Source organism: Penicillium solitum (genome assembly GCF_028829755.1).
Source record: "Penicillium solitum strain IBT 25940 chromosome Unknown utg000009l_segment0_segment0, whole genome shotgun sequence".
NCBI lineage: Eukaryota > Fungi > Ascomycota > Eurotiomycetes > Eurotiales > Aspergillaceae > Penicillium > Penicillium solitum.
The window spans coordinates 872,867-890,799 of NW_027072128.1; the positions used below are offsets into that span (position 1 = coordinate 872,867).

The window sequence follows — 17,933 nt, forward strand, 5'->3', positions numbered from 1 at the left end:
TCTCTCTCGCAGATGGGTAATTGAGCACTACACTTGGCCGGACTCCTACTATTCCCAGATAGTATGTAGCGACTTTCGTGACTTGTCTAGACCCTCACAATTCAGGATTTGGTGATGAGCGTGGAGATATCTAATGTTTGCAATGCATCCAGAGATGTTCGTGTTTGTTTTGGACAAAGAGCTTTTAGGGAAGGAGCGACTGTACACGTCTGAGGGACATCTCTGATTTGGAAGGCATGCCTCTAGCCATATGACCCACACCTCTCTCCTCTTCCACCTCTCTTTCCTCCTTGTTTACCTCTTGTATACACATTGATCTTTATCACTCCAAGCCATCAATTGATCAGACAGTGGTGAACCCATTGTTTTCTCTTCGGTTGGCTTTCCTAACCATACCATTTCCTGTCCTAGTTGCAATTACGAGAAAACCCCCCAGAAAACCCCCAAAAAAAAGGAAACCGTCCCTCACCGGGCGTTTGACGCGTCTATCGGTCCCCATTTGTGTCGACCAACTTCTCAAACTGTAATCAACGAGAATCGAGTCTTCTCACACAATGGCGTCTGTACAGACCCCGTGGACCTTGATATTGCTGCAGGAGAAGCCTGGACTTCACGAATACAACCATGCTCTCTCGAATGTCGAGAAGTACTACACTCGCTTACAGCGAGCCATGCAAGATGGAGCAATCCATGACCAGCTTGTTCTCAAACCTGACCAGACACACTCACGTCTTTTGAGATCCTTCGATATTTTACGAGCAAAGCAGCTACCAAGTCCTGCTGCCGAGGAGATCTTCAAGACCATGGTCCTACCGTTTGTTCACGATAGTATCTTCTCGCCGCCACAGATGATCCAACTCGTTGGAGCCGCACTACCTCTCATCACCAAACAACACTCTCAATTTCTATGTGACTTGACCAACACCCTCCTCTCATCACACGACCTATTCGATCACCTTGTGGCCAACGAAAAATACACTGTGGTTTTGAAGGAATGGTTGTTGTCAAAAAGGAACCACCTTCCCATTGCTCTCTCCAGGCAGGTCGGAGACAGGTTAATTTCCATGTGCAATGCCTGTTCCGCTGATCACGGAACGGGAGGTATTGTTGAGAGCTGGGATATTGCTCAGAAACTGATCGAATCGGTCAACTCGCTGATTGACACGTCCTACAAACAAGAATTAAAACGATTCAAGGTAGAAAATCTACCTCCGCTGGAATCAATGAAAGTGCTGAATCGGGACGACAAGAAGTCGATTCCAGCAAAGCAAAGCACCAAGAAGGAGTGCGAGAACGAGTTCAAGGTCTCAGAGGAGATCCTTCAACAGATGAACCATTTCAAACTCCCCCCGCCATTGTCCACCCGAGGCCTCACCCATTCAGGGGAACAGCTCCAGAATGAGATAATCCCCGCACTGATGCGCTCTGCCCTGGAAAGCTTCCCATGCAGAATCTGTTTGGATAGGCTCACTACTGGCAGTCTGGCAGGCACTCTGGCCAGCTCGGCAAACCTGCCCTCGGATCGAACTTCAGCACCGGGCAGTGCCCAGGACATTTTCGGAAAAAGAGTCGGTCTGTGGAAGGTTTTGCTATCTGACATTGCTTTCAAGAATGCAAAGAAACTGGTCCACGGAGGTATGTCGATCACCTGTTTTCCTCCAGCTTGCGGACTTTGCTCATTTCTAACCGCATCTAGGAGACTTTGGTGGGGTTGAACAAAAGCTCAGAGATTTGGCAAGCGGCGAATGGAAGGGCAAAGATCTATCGTGGCGGGTGGGATCTAAACAACAGAAGCAAAGAATGCAAGTTCCTATCTTGGAAGTGAGCACTTCCGCAACTGTGTCAATCCTGTGGCAGGTTGATGTCGGCTTTTACGATGAACTTCCATGGGTGCAGCAGCAGATTGTCAAAGGTAATTGTCCTTAAACTATTTGTTCGAGACTTACGGATCTATGCTGACTTTGGGCAGTTTGGCAAATTGTGACCTCGGAAGAGGAGGTGTGTTTTAAATTCCAACAATATGAGAAATCTGCTAACTGAGTTTTAAAGCTGGAAACTGCCATTGAGCAAATAATTTCGATTCAGGAATCCTACGCTCCTCAACTTGCTCGGCTCTGTTTGGAACGTCCGGTTCAACAATCCGACGGAACCTGGACACCACAGCGGTTCCAAAATGTGAAAGAGACTGGGTCTAACCAAATGAGATCCATTTCTTCCTCCAAGGCCAGCACTGCTTTGATCGAGATGTCAAGTATGAATTCATCCCCACTAATCCATCCCAAGTCCTACGAGCTGTAAGCTAACCATGAGTTTCAAGACAAGTTTTACAATCTCACTGAGCCATTTTTGAAGTCAATCATGGTTGAGAATGGCACGGAAGAGTTCCCGTTTGATCTCTCACCGGAAGAATTAGAGATTGTCAAGCACTTTAGTACTTCGAGCTTGATTCTAGGACGAAGTGGTACAGGAAAAACCACCTGTCTACTGTTTAAGATGCTTGCCAAGCACAAGGCAAGGCAGTCAGCATCAGATGAGCAGCAAGCTCGACAGGTATGTCTCTCTATTCTCACAGCGGCGGATGGAAAATTGACATGAATAGCTTCTCTTAACTCGCTCCTCCTATCTGGCCTCAAAGCTTCAAACATATGCCAAAAGTCTGATCGATGCTCAATCTAAGGCATCACCGGCCGAAGAAGATGTCGATTCGGACTTGAAACCAACTTCATTCTTTGCCCTGAAGAACTGGCATTTCCCGGTCGTCTGTACTTACGACGAATTCCTTGGACTTCTGGAGAATACCATCAGGTTTGAATATATCCGATGCCACACTTGTCAATATTTCCTCGCTAATTTGAAGTAGAATGGCCGATCGAAAGGATTTCCTACGAGATATCAATCCCAACAAGACAAAGGATCTGGACCCACAAGTGGGAGACAAGCCACGGGTGATTGACTTCAGCATTTTCAAAACGGAATATTGGAGCTCTCTAGGTGGATTGGCTCCACCATCTTGCTCTCCAGAGCTCCTCTTCGCAGAGATCATGGGCGTCATTAAAGGTTCCAGCGTCACAGCAAAAAGCCTGAAACCGTTGTACCGCGCAGAATATGTCAAGAAGAACGCGAAAGCTTCTCCTGCCTTTACTTCTGAGGCAGAGCGTGAGAAAGTATTTGGAGCCTTTGAGCGCTATGAAAAGCAAAAGAAGCTGCGCAAAGAGATCGACGAGTTGGACCGTGTCAGTTCCTTGCTGAAGTCTTTAAGAAACAACAAAGCTCTAGCAAAGCAGATTCAGCACTGCTTCGAGGAGATCTATGTTGACGGTGGGTTTCTTACTTTAATATTCGAGAGCAACCTACTAACTGCATGTTTAGAAATTCAAGACCTCCGTTGTCTGGACATTGTCTTGCTTTTGGGCTGCCTCAGTGACGCCCGTGGGATCCACCTTGGTAAGGTCTTCCAGTTGATCCACGAGCTTAATCAACTAACAGAACCTAGCTGGTGATACTGCCCAATGCATCTCCAAAGATTCAGTTTTCCGGTTTCCTGAGATAAAGGCTCTGTTCTACGAACATTACGAAGTCATTGCCAATGAACTCAATCAGCCCTCCTTTGCTAAGCCAGTTCAATTCTCTCTGGCGAAGAATTATCGCTCGCATCAGGGCATTCTAAGTTTCGCATCATGGGTGATGCAGCTACTTTGGCAAGGTATGAGAAATTAAAAGATCAAAATTGTCTCTATCTAACGTCTTATGCATAGGATTCCCGGAAACGATTGACAAATTGGACCCAGAGATTGGCTATATTGGAGGGCCAAAGCCAATCATCTTTGGTATGTCGCATCGCTATATTCGCCCGCATTCAATCGCTAACATTTGTCACATAGCGGGATTTGACTCTTCCATCCTTTCTGCCAAAATGATTGGCCTTGTCAAGCTCAATGACAAGGTCGCCGACTTTGGCGCCGAGCAAGTCATCCTTGTCCGAGATGATGCATCAAAAGACAAACTGCAAATTCAAATTGGCGAGATTGCCCTTGTCTTGACAATCCTAGAAAGCAAGGGCATGGAGTTTGATGATGTCTTGGTGTATGACTTCTTCGGCAGCAGTGGGCTTGGAAGTAGCTACCGCTGCCTTTACATGCTTGTTCATGGAGCACGATCACAGTTTGATTCGCAGAAGCATGCGGTGAGTATTTCATGAAATACCCAACCCGTTATGATTGCTAACATGTCCAACTAGGCTTTGTGCTCTGAACTTAAGGTATACAGCTATTCTTTTCCTAATTTCTCCTTCTGCTAATAATGATAACTAGTCACTTTATGTTGCCGTCACACGAGCCAGAAAACAGCTTTGGTTCATGGAGACACAAGAGAACAGCGTTGACCCCGTTCTTCAAACGCTATCACTGAGCGACAGCCTCGAACTCGCTGAAGTTGTGAAACAGAAAGACCCTAATGTAAGTATGCTTCTGATTCAGATGGCTCGGAAAATCATCTCATCTCTCTCAGGTTGCGGCAAAGGTCATGGTTCTGCGGGCCGGGGGCTCAGTGGACCCAGACAGGTGGCTCAAGAGAGCGGCACATCTTCTCCACCGGAAGAGCTTTGCAGAGGTAATATACTATCACAAGCCGGAAAAAGGTTCGGTGCTAATAAGAGTTCAACAGGCATTGTTTTGCTACAAGAAGGCCAATGATCCCCGGGGAATGACACACTCGCAGGCCTGTTTGTACGAGCAAGAAGGAAGATCCCACCGAGCAGCTGGTAACACGGAAGAATTCACCGCGTGCTATGAGAAAGCTATTGTTCTTTTCTTAGAGATAGGTCTCATCGCAGAAGCGGCGATGTGTTACGAGGGCCTTGGGCAGTTTGGCAAAGTTGCAGGTTTGTTTTTCAATCACATCGAGCCTGATGAGTACTGACCTCTTTTCTAGAAATTTGGAAAGATCGTGAACAATATCAAAAAGCTGCATCTTTCTATGAGAAAGGAAATCTGTTCACCGATGCCTCGGAGTGTTATCATTCTTGTGGTCAATATGAGGCGGCAATCGAGGTCTTGCGCCGCGGAGACCAGTTCGATGAACTGGTCACCTATGCCAACAGGTTTTTACATCTATTTCTCTGTATATTGATTACACGTTATTAACTCTGTATAGGAACCGCGAATATCTCAGCGAACCCACCTTGCTTCGCTACTCGAGATTATGCAATATCTTGCTAAAGCAGGGACGTGTCTCTACCAGTCTGAGGGCGATAACCATCAACATGCTTGGATCAGATGTGTCCAAGATCGCTTTCTTCAAAGAGTTTGAGATGTGGGACCAGTTGCGTGCGCTCTACTCATCAAAGTCCCGATGGTTTGAATATTACGATCTGTCAGTAGCCGTCGGTGAAATTCCTGCGGCGATAAGCACATTGCTGGTTCACAAATTGATGCCAGTGGTCGACAAGCCAGTTGTCGAAAAGTTGTTCAATTATTCCATGGTCGAAGTCTTGTACGCCCACAGAGACTTAATTCCGGGCAAACCTGAGAGAGATGGGCTGCTGAAATCAGTCAAGTCGACTTATCTCGAAAAACTTGGAGCTCAGTGGAAAACGCTATTGCTGTTGATCGACGACTTTGACGACGTGGACTTACCTGCTTCAGTTAAAAACCTGGATAAAGGTCTTTTGAAGGATATCTTCTGTCTCTTTGTTCGTTTTCAACCTCGACATCATTTGTGGGCAGTGAGCTAATTATTTTCAGGTGATCGCCTTCGAGCCGTCAGTCTTCAACAAGCAAAAGGTCGAACACCTTCCAATGGATATTGTCATCCGGGTGGGAAAGCTGCTGCAGGACTTTTATGCCCGGAGTCAGTACTCTCTCGGTTCCCTGGCTATGGCTTGTGGCATCTTTACCAACCCAAAACAAGAGAACCAGACGATCTTGCTTCACTGGTCTCCTTTGAGGACTTACACATCGACGCCTCTTGATGGGTCTTCGTTCGAGAACTTGCTTGACATTGCAAAAGATTTCATTCAAGACAAGTTTGCTGCAGCACTTACTCAGTTCCATGAAAATGCATACAGCCTCATGAAGAAGGATTTCCCGCCCACTTGTTTCCAACAGCTTTACAGAGGTAAGCTATGTCCGTTGACGCCATCGTTCGAAAATGTCTAACGATTTCAATCAGGGTTTTGTTCAAAGCTTAAGGCCAATGAATGCTTCTGGGGTCATGAGAAGCCTACTGCAGAATTCGCCATTTCGAAGTTGAATGTGAGTAAAACACAGGGAATGAATAACTAAAAGATAAACTAACAGCTGACTCCCGCAGTGCCTTCTCACCATTGCTGAGGTTTTTGCGCGGCTCACGCCTATTTACTATCAAAGAGTTATGGGTGAGGCATTCAGCAAACCATTCCTGGGTCGTAGTAAGTGGTCTGTCCAATCTTGTCGTACGTCTCAACTCTAACATACTATAGGGAGAACTTGGGTCCAACAACTCCAAGAGGAGCTGGTGATTGTTAGCTCCCTGGAGCAGTCCCCTACTGCAATTGCAAATTTGCGTTCCAACTTGCAAAGCAATCCAGAGTTTGATGCAACTGCATACTGCCTTGAAGAACTATTGTTCTATCGCATGAACAAGGAGTGGAGCTCGATGAGCAGTCTGAGCTCTTCTCTAGAGAAGGTGCAAGAAGCTCAAATTCTCGGTATGATGAACTTGCTTTTCTGAAAGAAAACTAGCTCTGATAGCTAATCTAAATTTGCAGGCCCTCACCCAGCTACGCGCTTTCAGCGAGCACTGGTTTTGCATATGGATCGCAACATGCCACCGCGCCCTAGGCGATCCGGCGATCCTCTCGTGTTGCCTTTGACAGCCTTGAATGCTGCTGAGAGAATTCGGTCAGCGGTTGCAAGGCGCCATGCTCAAGACTTTGTGAGACATTAATCTACATCATTTTATCGAACTATACTGACCTTTGTATAGCATAACGGCATCAGTGCCTTTGTCCAATGTCTTGAGAGAACACCCAAATCCTCCCTTGGGTCACTCCATGCTGTCCTTTCTGTGCTCGAATTTGCAGCTACGTACATTGTGTGTTCCCCAATATCGTCAACGATACAACAAGTTACTAATATTTTGCAGCTTTGTATCGCGAATCCAGGAAAGGGTATTGTGATTCCCTGGTCCTGGGCCCTGCAGCATCTTTCGACAATTATGCAGTCGCCCGCTAAGGACTATGGGTTCAAGGACAGAGAAATCCGAGTGCAAACAACCGACTTGATGAACATGGTCATCAGCTTCTGCGGCCTCATGGAACAGGTCGAAAGTGGGCTCACTAACGGCATTCTGAGGTTCCAAGGACTGGGCCGCAGTAATCTTCCAATCCCTATTATCAAACGGCGCTGCACTGAGCTTCTGACGACCGTGAACCTGAACCTAAACCATTGGCCCAAGCAGCCAATCGGCTACAAGGAAATGGAGAAGACAGTCAATAAGGTTTGTATCTTTACTTATGCCAACGTTTCCTAAAATAAGCTTGGCTAATTATACTAAACAAAAACTAGACGCTTCGCTCATCCCTTATTCCACCGGGAATGGCACTGGAGTTCTCCAACAGTGATAGGTTCCGGCAAAGTTGCATCCGCGAATATGCAGCCTACAACCACAAAGACGAGCTTTGCGTAATTGCGCTTGATGATAGAAAGTCTGCTCCTCTCTTCCTGCGGTCCTTCACGCAGGCCAACGCCAAATTCGCCCAGCTAAGTGATATCCTGCAAATGTCACACATTGCCGAGAACCCGCTATCCATGGGTCTGGGAGAAGACTGGCAAGTCGATGAATACACCGGCTACGAGCTCGACATGATCACGAATCTTCAGCGACGTTGGCGGCTGGTGATGAAGGTCCTCGAGAACAACCGCTGCAGGGCACAAACCCGCGAGGGCAAACTTATCCAGCACTTCCATGAGGTGTGCATGAGACGCATGAGCGTTCTACCCGCGGCTACTTGGTCAACTCGGGATAAAATACACATGCGCAAGGTGATGTTCACCGACGGTATGAAGATCGCCATGTCTCTCGAGGGCGTGTTGGACAGTTTCCGACAACTGAGGGAGCGGTGGAGACAACAATTCGATAGCAATTGGTCCACCGCGAAGCTAGAGGAGCTGTCCATCATTCGCGGACGCATTCTCCCGATCGACGGCCAGCTTGGATACATTGTTGAGCACTGGTCTCCTAAGGGCATTGAGGAGGGTATGATGACCGTTCCGGCTGGGGACCTCGGTAGCTCAGCCCGTGAGGCCCAGCGCGCCCTCTGGGCTGTTCAGCGCGAGATTGAAATCATTCGGTCTCAGGTTGAGATCATTGCGAAGACTGCTGACCGATAAAGGGTATTTTCCCTCCCCTGATTGACGAGCGGAAGCTCGACAACAAAAAACCGCAAAAAACATTTGAAAATAAAAAATCTCAGCAAAAAAAAGTTATCGGGTCATGATCTGTGTCGAATGACGGGGATTTCTTAATATCTGGCGTGAGATCATTTTATGGTAGGATGAGATACGATTGTATGAAGTGAAATGTATGAATATCTTGTCTAAATACTCTGTAATGGATTCTTGTCTGCGTACTATGTAACCAATGTATCTTCTCTTAGAAATAGACCCAAGTACAGTATGTATCCACTGCTGCTTGAAGGGGTAATGTAAAGCATAGACGGACATTTGGCAAAATGCAGCATTATCCTAAGGAATCACTCAGTGCCCTGCCAAGAGACCAAACAACAGCTCCGTCCGAGTCCAATACTCAGCTGCAAGCTTCTTGGTAGTCTTGACAGTATCCGCACTGGAACCAGCGCTCTTCTGGGCACGCTCGACGACACCAGCCAGCTGATTGCGCTCGCCGATCATCTGAGACAGGTACAGAGAGTCGAAGAAGAGCTGAACCTTCCAGTCGCGCAGGCCATCGACTTGATCTAAATCCGGACTTTGGGTCTCTGGTTTCTCCTCGGTGTTATCTTCCTTTTCCTCATCTCCGTTGGCAGTCGGTTGGTCCTCTTTAGTCTCAGACTTGCTAGGGACATCCTCACTGTCGAGATCATCCAAAGCAGCCGAGATAGCCGCCTCAAGTTTCGTTTTCAATTCCTGCTTCAACGCCTGCACAGTGGACGGATCCCACAGGTCCAATCCGCAGGTATCCATCGATGAAGTGAGACGGCGCAGGAGCTTGAAGCTTGAAGCCGAAGGCTGAACTGGTATGGCGGGCTCACCTTCCCAGAGTGATCGGCCAGGCACCGTCTTAATCTTGCCTGTTTGGGGATTGCTCTTCGGGGACGGGATCAAGCTCAGCGAACCAGCCTTGGCGACTACTTCCGTTGCAAGCAACTTCTGTAGATCAGGGACGATTTCGCTCGAGAAGACAAAGTCTGCAGATACAAAGCCGGTGGGAATATCTCGCCGGACTAGTCGTATAAGTCTCAGGAGGAAAGTAGCTTTTTCACTTGAGTGCGATGGGGTGAATGACTTGAAAGCGCTGCTGAATGATGTCTGGAGACTGGTGAATGCGTCGCGGACGGCAGAATGCAGAGAATCGGATAAGTGGCGGGGGTCATCTTCGTTGAGCCGAGGTGTGATGTCGATATCTTCATCTTCGACTTCGCCTCCGACGAGAATATCTGTCCATCGCGTGCGACGTAGAGAGTCGATGGATTCGTTGAATTGTTGGATTGATTCCAGCCATGCTTGATACTTCATAATAACGGTAGAGACGTCTTCGTCACGACCCAATAATCTGTCTGCGACGGTTTGTTTGAATGCTTGTGCGCCGTTCGCGTATTCTGCGGTAATGAGATCTGCATCCCATAGAGATCCGACGGAATTGTGGTCGGTGTTCTCCCAGTCTGATATTATAGACGAAACCTGAGTACCGACTTCGCCTAGGCTTTGTGCTTGCACATTCAGGATTCTGGAGAGCTGCTCATTGAAGATATTTCGAAGACTTTCGAGGACATCCACTGAGCCGTGGATGATTGTTGAGCCCCAGGATGATAGCCACAATTCCACAGTCTCTGTGCGGAGCGAGAGGAGCTCAGAGAAATCGGTGCTGTGGGCTAGGCTCTTTTGGCAACCTTCGGAGAATTTCTTGAAAGCCTGGAGTGACCATTCCTTGATTGATTCCACGCCCTGGGTTCTGTTTAGTTCGCTGAGCTTGATCCAGGGGGTGAAATTTTTCACATCTGGAGCTACCCAGCGGCCAAGAATTTCAACCTCCAGCCCATCTAGACTCTGAATATCCGGGTCGGCGAGGAGGGGTCGAGCTTTAAGTTTCAAGAGCACATCTGAAAATCGATGGGATCGTAAGACCTTTGAGGCCTGAAGTGTCCGAACGAAAAGCTGGAGGGCTCTGGGAATGTTCTCACGAGACGTATCCAACTGGCCAACAATGATGTCCAGGCGCACTTGGTGGAAATGATGGATCGCATCATCGGAAGAAGAGCTTGTTGCCAGGCAATAGGCAGCCAATGATTCAATGATAGTGTCTTCTGTAGCGCTTGTAGATGCAAGGCGTTTATTAATCCGTTTGAGAAGTGTTTGCCGAAGGGACGCTACCTGCTTCCAGAGATCCTCAAGGAATGGAGGGGGTGATTCATGTTTCGATAATGCCTTGTGTAGTGATCTGGAAACAACTAGAATCTTCGCAACCAACAGGAGCGAGCTGCGACGTCGCAAAAGCCGGCTGATAGAGGTTGTACAGCGGTGAAGGAGAGAAAGCTGCGCTCCGAATGCGTGTTTCTCTGCATCTATATTCACAGTATCAGCTACTGACTCCTGATTTCCTCTGAAATGGTTTCTACCTTTCTCTGCATCGCCAATCTTTATTTGCCGGACGTGAACATGCTTCCTTTCTATAAGTCGGGGGTTGCACCGGCGTCCAACATCGGCCAGAATGGATTCCACGTCTTGAATGTCTCGGTTCATAGCCACAATTGTCTCGGCAGTTCCAACCAAGTCACGATACCGCGTCCTGTAACCAGATTATATCAAGATTAGCAAAGGGACAGCTACTTTGGCAAATCAATCACCTACCCCACGAGAGCTCGGAGCTTCTCCTTATTGCTCGCGATGTCCCGGCGCAGCTCCTGTTCCACGCGGCGGACCGTGGGAATTGGGTATTGGAATGCATCCTGCCATGACTTCAAGCTTTGAGGATCAGGGGCCTCAGGAGCCATGCTGGCGGGATATGTGGTAAGACCGTTGGTTTACAGAGAACAAGTAATCAAATCAATGCGAGACGGATGCCTGAGCGCCTTAGACCCCTGCGCACTCGTCCTTATCGTTATCGTCATGTGATGGCAGAAAAAGTCCCCCGCCACTGAGGGGAAATCGGTTGTCGCTGGACGATCTTATACTTTACACAAACGATATTCAATATGCCGTTGATCGAATCGGACGCTCCTATGGCGGAGACATCATCCAACGATCTCCCAGATCGCCTCCCTTTCCCACCCACCACCTACTCCCATATCTTGCATTGCTCCTATCATGACTGGCATCCGCGGTAAGCCTCCATATATGACTCAACACCAAACATACAACATATCTGACCGAAGTTCTAGCTATCGCACGCTTGCTCCCAAGTCGCGTGTCATTCCATTGACTGCTCCTTTCGTTAAATACCTCCGCGCCGACGGCATTGTTCTCCCACCCGAGGCCGTCGCCCCAACCGACGATGATAACCTGGACACATTCTCCGATTCGGGCGAGGAGGAGCCCGATCCATCTACAGAATGGCAGGAGATCCACACCCAGATCAAGAATACCATCTCAGAATTTGGTGGTATTGTCACACCGAAATTAAACTGGAGTGCTCCCAAAGATGCAACCTTCATGGCCGCCACAAACGACACCCAATGCCGTTCTCCAAATGACATGTACCTCCTCCTGAAAAGCAGCGACTTCATCACCCATGATTTAGATCACCCCTTCGACGACTGTGTGCCGGATACAACCGACGACGAACCCACGTCATCCACCGTTGACTCACCGCTGCCGGAGGTTCCGTATTCTCTGGTTCTTCGCAAATATGTCAACTTCAACCCTTCGCTCGAGTTCCGGTGCTTTGTGCGCAACCGTGTACTACTTTGCATGACGCAGCGTGATCAGAATCACTTCGACTTCCTCTTCCCCATGCGTGATATGCTTCGGTCTCGTATCCAGTCATTCTTCGATGAGAAGCTCAAGAACACCTTCCCGGAATCCAACTTTGTATTCGATGTCTATATCCCCGCGCCACACCAGCGTGTCTGGTTGATTGATATCAATCCATGGGCGCAACGTACCGACCCATTACTGTACAGTTGGTTGGAGATTCTCCAGATGAAGGATCCGATTGGTGTGCAAGAGGAAGAAGATGATGGAGCGGAAGAGTTTGTGAGAATCTCACTTCATGATGGCAAAGTCATCACTTCCGGCACGGCGGAAGAGCTTGAAAAAGAAGATGATCTGAGTTCTTCTGACTCGGAGGACGAACATGAGGGTGCCGAAGGAGATGACGAGCAGGCCCCCTTCCTTCCCGAATTCCGTCTTATCAAGAAGGATGATCCTGAGGCATATGCGTTCAGCTCCACTCAATATTCGGCTCACAAGGTGCCGAGGGAGCTGGTCGATGCCTCACTTGAGGGGCCTGGCGGCATGAGTGAATTCATGGGCCAATGGCAAGATATCTTGAAGAAGCAGGAGCAAGAGGATCGGGCTGCTGACAGTGACTCTGAATAATAAAAAATCTCAACTCAGAATGCTGAGTGGGATAAAAGCATGGATTATTGGTCTAGTGGCGTTTGAGTATAGCAGGGAAAGAAATATTTGGGAAATTCAAGGTTGCATCGTGGACTACAAATCAATCCACATATTATCAACGAATAAACATCAATATGCATCCATGGATGTAATGGTCGTTGTCAGTCACTAGTAATCACAATAACCTCAACATCTATCAATATATATAAAAGACAAAGGTTGTATACTACATACATCATGACAACCAACAGTGAGGTTTGATTGAAAGATTGCACTCTGATATTATGTTTCTTACTTTTATTCTTTGTCTTGACTAACCAATTAATGCATAAAGAGACATTCAATCCCGATAGATCGTTCTACTGAAAAAAGGACACCGGAAAAGTAAATACCAAGGTGAGGCCATAGCACAGGCAGCCGTAACTTCTGATAGATATATATAAAAGCACCATCTAGTAACTAAAGCTTATGTCTCTTCTCACCAGACGCCAACTTCCGGAACTCTTCCTGCGGAATTCCCATCATAAAGCGCTCAAGGCCCATAAACGCCTCAATACCATTCTGGCGGTCCAGAAGCACCCTCTCAGGCCGTCTTACCAGCTCCTTAATCTTCAACAGACTACTCTGGTTCAAGTGCGTACCAAGACGATCATCAACCTCCTCAAGCACCTTCTTCAAGAACCCATCAGAGTCCTCCTTCTTCCCAGATTCCGGCGTAATAACCTTATTCACAAAGCCAGTCGAAACAAGCTCGTCACAGGTAATCCGCTTACTCATGATGAGCGCCTCGTTCGCCTTGGCAATTCCAAGGCGCTCGACAAAGGCACGACTAGCACCGCCTTCGGCGACAAGACCTAGCGAGGAGAATGGGGTGAGGAGGAATGTGTGCGGGGCGGCGTAGATGAAGTCAGCGTGAGCAACCAATGCGGCTGAAAGACCGACAGCGGGGCCGTTCAGGGCGGCAACGAGGATCTTGGAGTGGGTGTAGAAGGTGCGCGTGGCATCCAGGTTATTGGCTACGAACCCGCGAACGAGCTCGCGGCGGACGTTTGTGTCGGCATTGTCGCTGCCAGGACGTATGCTTGTTACGTCTGCGCCGCTGTGGAGAAGAGATGAGTATTGAAATATATAGGGATGGGATGTCTGTGGATGGCATACGCAGAGAAGAAACGCCCTGTTCCGGTCAGGACTGTGATAGAGATATCCTCTCGAGCGTCAATTTCGCGTAAACGCTCGGCTAGGAGGTAGTATAGGTCGGCATTGAGAGCATTTAGCTTGTCGGGTCGGTTGAGTGTCACGATCGCTACGCGATCCTGGTAGGTGACGGTAATGAGATTTTCGTTCGACATTTTTACTGTATATTGTAAGAGAAAACTAATCAATGGAACGTGAAATTAAACTGGATTGCAATGGTTTATTAGTTATTTCTATGTAGGGTATCCGGGTACTAGTTAGGTTTGCGGGGAGCCGAGGCCCGCGGTGAACCTACATGTTGATGCCTGAGGCATTAAAGGATAGCATGTTTGTCTTGTTTGCTCAAATTCGAGTAATCAAGCCCGTGACTGGTCCACCTGCCATGGCACCACTCGGCGATTGAAGATTGAAGATTGAAGATCAACCTCCAAATTATCGCTGCTCCCTGTCTGCTGGAATCAGGCGGTATTATCAATTGAGCACATCCCAACAATAACATCGAATCTCAATCCACACTCTTAGCAATACCTGAAGTCAAAACACCCCGGAAAAAAAAAGCAACACATCAAACCCATACAATGTCGCAAATGTTCCGCAAGTTGCAGGGAGGCAACCTCGAAGTCCTGAAGGTGCGTAGCTGACATCAAGACTCTTGAGCGGGCAATGCTAGCCCCCGCCTTCCATCGTCTGTTCTTAGGACTAACGGAATCCATGTAGTTTGGGATGTACGTCCTCTTCCCCATCGGCTGGATGTACTATTTCGGTACCAACCTCGACGACCGCTTCGCCACAAAGGGCTTCTGGCCCACCGCCGAGCAATCGCACAAGATCCCGCTGGATAAGGAGGAGATTGATCAGGAATTGGCACGTATGCGCATGGTGGATGCCATTAAGCGGGAGCAGAGACAGGCGGCGGAGGCACAGGCTCAAGCGCAAGCGCAGGCACAGGCACAGCTCCAGGCAACCCAGAGTCAGCAATGAGACTGCAATTAGTGGGTGTGATTGGGAGGAGCTGGTGGCATGGTCTGAAACATGACATGCGCTCGTTGTCTAAATCCCCGGGGGAACAAAAGGGCCTTGCGAAAGGAGCCATTGATGTTCCTGTTCCCGTTCCCTCTCGTTTGGGGGATTGATAATTACCGAGGACAATATTGGCATCACGCTGGGGAGTTACACATGTGCTGATGATGGGTTTACTTGTACAACACTCTGCTCTGGGCATCAAGGGCGTTATGGGGTTTTCATTTTATATGTTGCATTATTCAACATCATATTGCTTTTTTTTACCATCTACGATATACTATCTACGTTTCCTGTACATCATTCTGGAAAAGTGTGCAAATATGAACTTCAATCATGATCACGTTCCAATGATAACACAAACTGGCATCAGTCGACCACAGAAATCTGCCGGGAAAGAGGCATATCTATACACAGTGTGGTGCGAATGACCCAAGAAAAAAGAAAAGACAAAAATTAATAATAATGTAATCCGCCGCAATGCGACAATGCAAGTCATAGGGATGCCGCAAGTTCCCAGAACACAAGAACTCCAAACAAGCGCCGGCCGACAGGAGTGGATACGAGGGTCCCTTGGATACAAAAATCCAAAGTCATCAGACGCTTCCTCACTCTCGGTAATAGAGAATGCAAATGCAACCATTATGCGTGTCGGGCTTTTATTCACAGTTCACCCAAGCGCTCGGTCGAGGTGGCAGCGGCGTTCTTCGCCGTTTCGTACACCATGTCCCCAATTTGGGTTGCCACGCCGTTTTCGCCAAAGACCGAGCTGATGGACAACCGACCGGAGCTGAACAAGCGCTCGCCGGCCCAGTAGTAGTAGAGGCGGCCGTGGATGGCGCGGAGGTGATCGGGAAGGTAGATATAAGTTCCCATAGCGATCATAGCGATGAGGCCAAGGAGTAGCGTGTCTGAATAGGAAATTAAACGTCAGCATGGCGTACTAAGAGTATTTTGGACGACAGACAGGCGGAACGTACTGAAGATGAGCTTCTCGATCGGAGTAAGCATGTAGAGGGAGAAGGTCACCTCATACTGGTAGACCTTCAATCGCATCCAGCGGAAGAGGCTAGACACAGCCCAAATTATGAAGTCCATTGTTGCGGGGTATTCAGATGTTTGTAGGATGTTCCGGTCTTTCGTTGTTTCCTGCGGCTTGCGGTGCCGTTTGGTTTTTTTCTCTCTCCACCACCTGGGCAAGAACCGCCAATTATAAAAAGCGGGAAACAGGTCCCGGAGACAGTACGGGCACTGTATGTATGTCCGACGGAGCGTGGTGTTGTGAAGGGGAAAAATGACGGATGATGTTCCAAATCAACACGGCTTGGGGAGGTGTTGACGTGAGGTCCTCGGATACTGCGGGGAGGTAGGCGATTGGGTGATGTCCGTTACAATCAGGAAGAGTGTATTGGCACGGAGACGTTGAGGTGGATTGATGATAGGAGTAAGGAAGAGAGGGCGGATAAGAGTCGCGGAGTTGGGGGAACTGCAAAACCCTTCCCCTTTCCGTGGTCGCCGCGGGAATTTGTACCTAGTACACACCTTTGCCGCTACTTCACGCCTGAGTCTCAGGTACTCGGTACTTCGTGTTTCAGAGTATGTACAATTTGTATAAATTAGATGTCACGGCCTTGAATAGTAGAAATATATATAGACATAACATATCCTGTACATATTCTCTGTCAATACATCTGTCTATTCTAATCATTGGTTTTAATCGTACTTTGTAGGCAAACGATATTGAGCATAGAAGTACCAGTAGTTCCATGATCCTTTTGCTAATCAAGTTGATTTACCCAAATGTAAAAGACTCATATCCATCATATATATCTCATGATCCTTAGATAAGTGCTTTACTATTCATGAACACCTCCCAAGTCCTCTCCTTTATCTACATAGTAGTAGCGAGGAAAGCTTACAAGACTAAATAGGTATGTACCACCACGCCTAAACAACAAAACAGATATATATCCAGTGGCCTATAACCTCCATTGGTCTAAGATATTAAGGTAATATTATCTAAACCAACCATCAAGCAACCCAAAGAAGCCAAAGAAAGTAATACCTCCAGGGCTGCCCGCATACTTCCAGCTTATCTCTTATCGCAAACATCAGCGGCAATAACTTCAATCTTCAACAAACCACAGCACAAACACCAAAGCAATGTTTTCTCGCCTACGCTGGTGGACATCATCCAGAACACTATCAGCACCAGCCCGACTCTTCAGCCAAACCCCCATCGTCCCCGCAAAACCCCTCCCCCCACGACTCAAGATCAACGATGCCGACATATCAATATCCTACCTAAAAGGCACCGGGCCTGGCGGACAGAAGATCGTACGTTTCAAGTGTCAATCGCATTCCCAGACCATGCGCCCTCCTCTCCCCTCTATCTTCTCAGATCCCACGGCCCACCCCCAACCAGCAGACCGAAACTAACAAAACCTAGAACAAAACCAACTCCGCCGTCCAAATTATCCACAAGCCCAGCGGGGTGGTAATCAAGTGCCAAGCGACGCGCTCGCAGTCGCAGAACGCGAAGATTGCGCGCTCGTTGCTCGCTGATAGAGTCGAGGCGCAGGAGAAGGGGGATAAGAGTCGGGTGGCGATTAAGGCTGCGGCGGCGAAGAAGAAGAAGGCTAGTAAGCTGAAGAAGACGAGGAGGAAGTATCGGGAGCTTGGGGAGGGAGGAAAGCAGGGGGGAGCTGATATGGAGGAAGAGGATGAGATTGAGATTATATGGGACGATGATGTAAAGGAGGGGGAGAGAATGAGGAGGCTACATCGGAAACTAAGCCGGAAACTGAGCCGGAAACTGGTGGTGAGGCTAAACCCTCTGAGTCCGGAAAGAGTTCATGATATGAGCTTTATGCTTTATAGTGTTGCATGTGTTTGGGGATTTTGTATAGTAGGTCTACTGCATTGGTGTTTGAGCGTTTACTTTTT

At 48.1% G+C, this 17,933-nt stretch overlaps 7 protein-coding genes across 7 annotated transcripts; 4 read left to right on the forward strand and 3 right to left on the reverse strand.

Moving 5' to 3' along the window:
- Positions 1-554: 554 nt before the first annotated feature.
- N7455_011451 (uncharacterized protein) lies at positions 555-8,369 on the forward strand (the record flags this gene model as incomplete). Its single annotated transcript, XM_065606669.1, has 25 exons — positions 555-1,635; positions 1,697-1,912; positions 1,970-1,998; positions 2,050-2,251; positions 2,318-2,550; positions 2,600-2,805; positions 2,861-3,318; positions 3,370-3,444; positions 3,494-3,703; positions 3,756-3,827; positions 3,882-4,183; positions 4,238-4,258; positions 4,311-4,454; positions 4,507-4,608; positions 4,663-4,879; positions 4,930-5,098; positions 5,152-5,689; positions 5,742-6,114; positions 6,169-6,251; positions 6,310-6,406; positions 6,458-6,685; positions 6,746-6,912; positions 6,964-7,071; positions 7,123-7,476; positions 7,545-8,369. 25 exons carry the CDS (start codon positions 555-557, stop codon positions 8,367-8,369), a joined length of 6,510 nt encoding a protein of 2,169 aa, XP_065459835.1.
- Positions 8,370-8,735: 366 nt separating this feature from the next.
- Positions 8,736-11,206, reverse strand: N7455_011452 (COG1/VPS51 family protein; the record flags this gene model as incomplete). The annotated part of the gene is made up of 3 exons (XM_040954386.2): positions 8,736-10,777; positions 10,832-11,001; positions 11,064-11,206. 3 exons carry the CDS (start codon positions 11,204-11,206, stop codon positions 8,736-8,738), a joined length of 2,355 nt encoding a protein of 784 aa, XP_040815242.2.
- A 201-nt stretch (positions 11,207-11,407) lies between these two features.
- cdc123 (cell proliferation protein CDC123) lies at positions 11,408-12,752 on the forward strand (the record flags this gene model as incomplete). The annotated part of the gene is made up of 2 exons (XM_040954306.2): positions 11,408-11,535; positions 11,594-12,752. The coding sequence occupies 2 exons, from the start codon at positions 11,408-11,410 to the stop codon at positions 12,750-12,752; spliced, it is 1,287 nt and encodes a 428-aa protein (XP_040815150.2).
- A 480-nt stretch (positions 12,753-13,232) lies between these two features.
- On the reverse strand, positions 13,233-14,122 carry N7455_011454 (dodecenoyl-CoA isomerase; the record flags this gene model as incomplete). Its single annotated transcript, XM_040954387.2, has 2 exons — positions 13,233-13,872; positions 13,932-14,122. 2 exons carry the CDS (start codon positions 14,120-14,122, stop codon positions 13,233-13,235), a joined length of 831 nt encoding a protein of 276 aa, XP_040815082.2.
- A 423-nt stretch (positions 14,123-14,545) lies between these two features.
- N7455_011455 (uncharacterized protein) lies at positions 14,546-14,948 on the forward strand (the record flags this gene model as incomplete). The annotated part of the gene is made up of 2 exons (XM_040954512.2): positions 14,546-14,596; positions 14,685-14,948. 2 exons carry the CDS (start codon positions 14,546-14,548, stop codon positions 14,946-14,948), a joined length of 315 nt encoding a protein of 104 aa, XP_040815108.2.
- Positions 14,949-15,650: 702 nt separating this feature from the next.
- N7455_011456 (serine palmitoyltransferase small subunit family protein) lies at positions 15,651-16,085 on the reverse strand (the record flags this gene model as incomplete). Its single annotated transcript, XM_040954279.2, has 2 exons — positions 15,651-15,898; positions 15,968-16,085. 2 exons carry the CDS (start codon positions 16,083-16,085, stop codon positions 15,651-15,653), a joined length of 366 nt encoding a protein of 121 aa, XP_040815093.1.
- Positions 16,086-17,150: 1,065 nt separating this feature from the next.
- On the forward strand, positions 17,151-17,846 carry N7455_011457 (peptide chain release factor family protein; the record flags this gene model as incomplete). The annotated part of the gene is made up of 3 exons (XM_065606670.1): positions 17,151-17,324; positions 17,437-17,739; positions 17,784-17,846. The coding sequence occupies 3 exons, from the start codon at positions 17,151-17,153 to the stop codon at positions 17,844-17,846; spliced, it is 540 nt and encodes a 179-aa protein (XP_065459836.1).
- Positions 17,847-17,933: the final 87 nt, after the last annotated feature.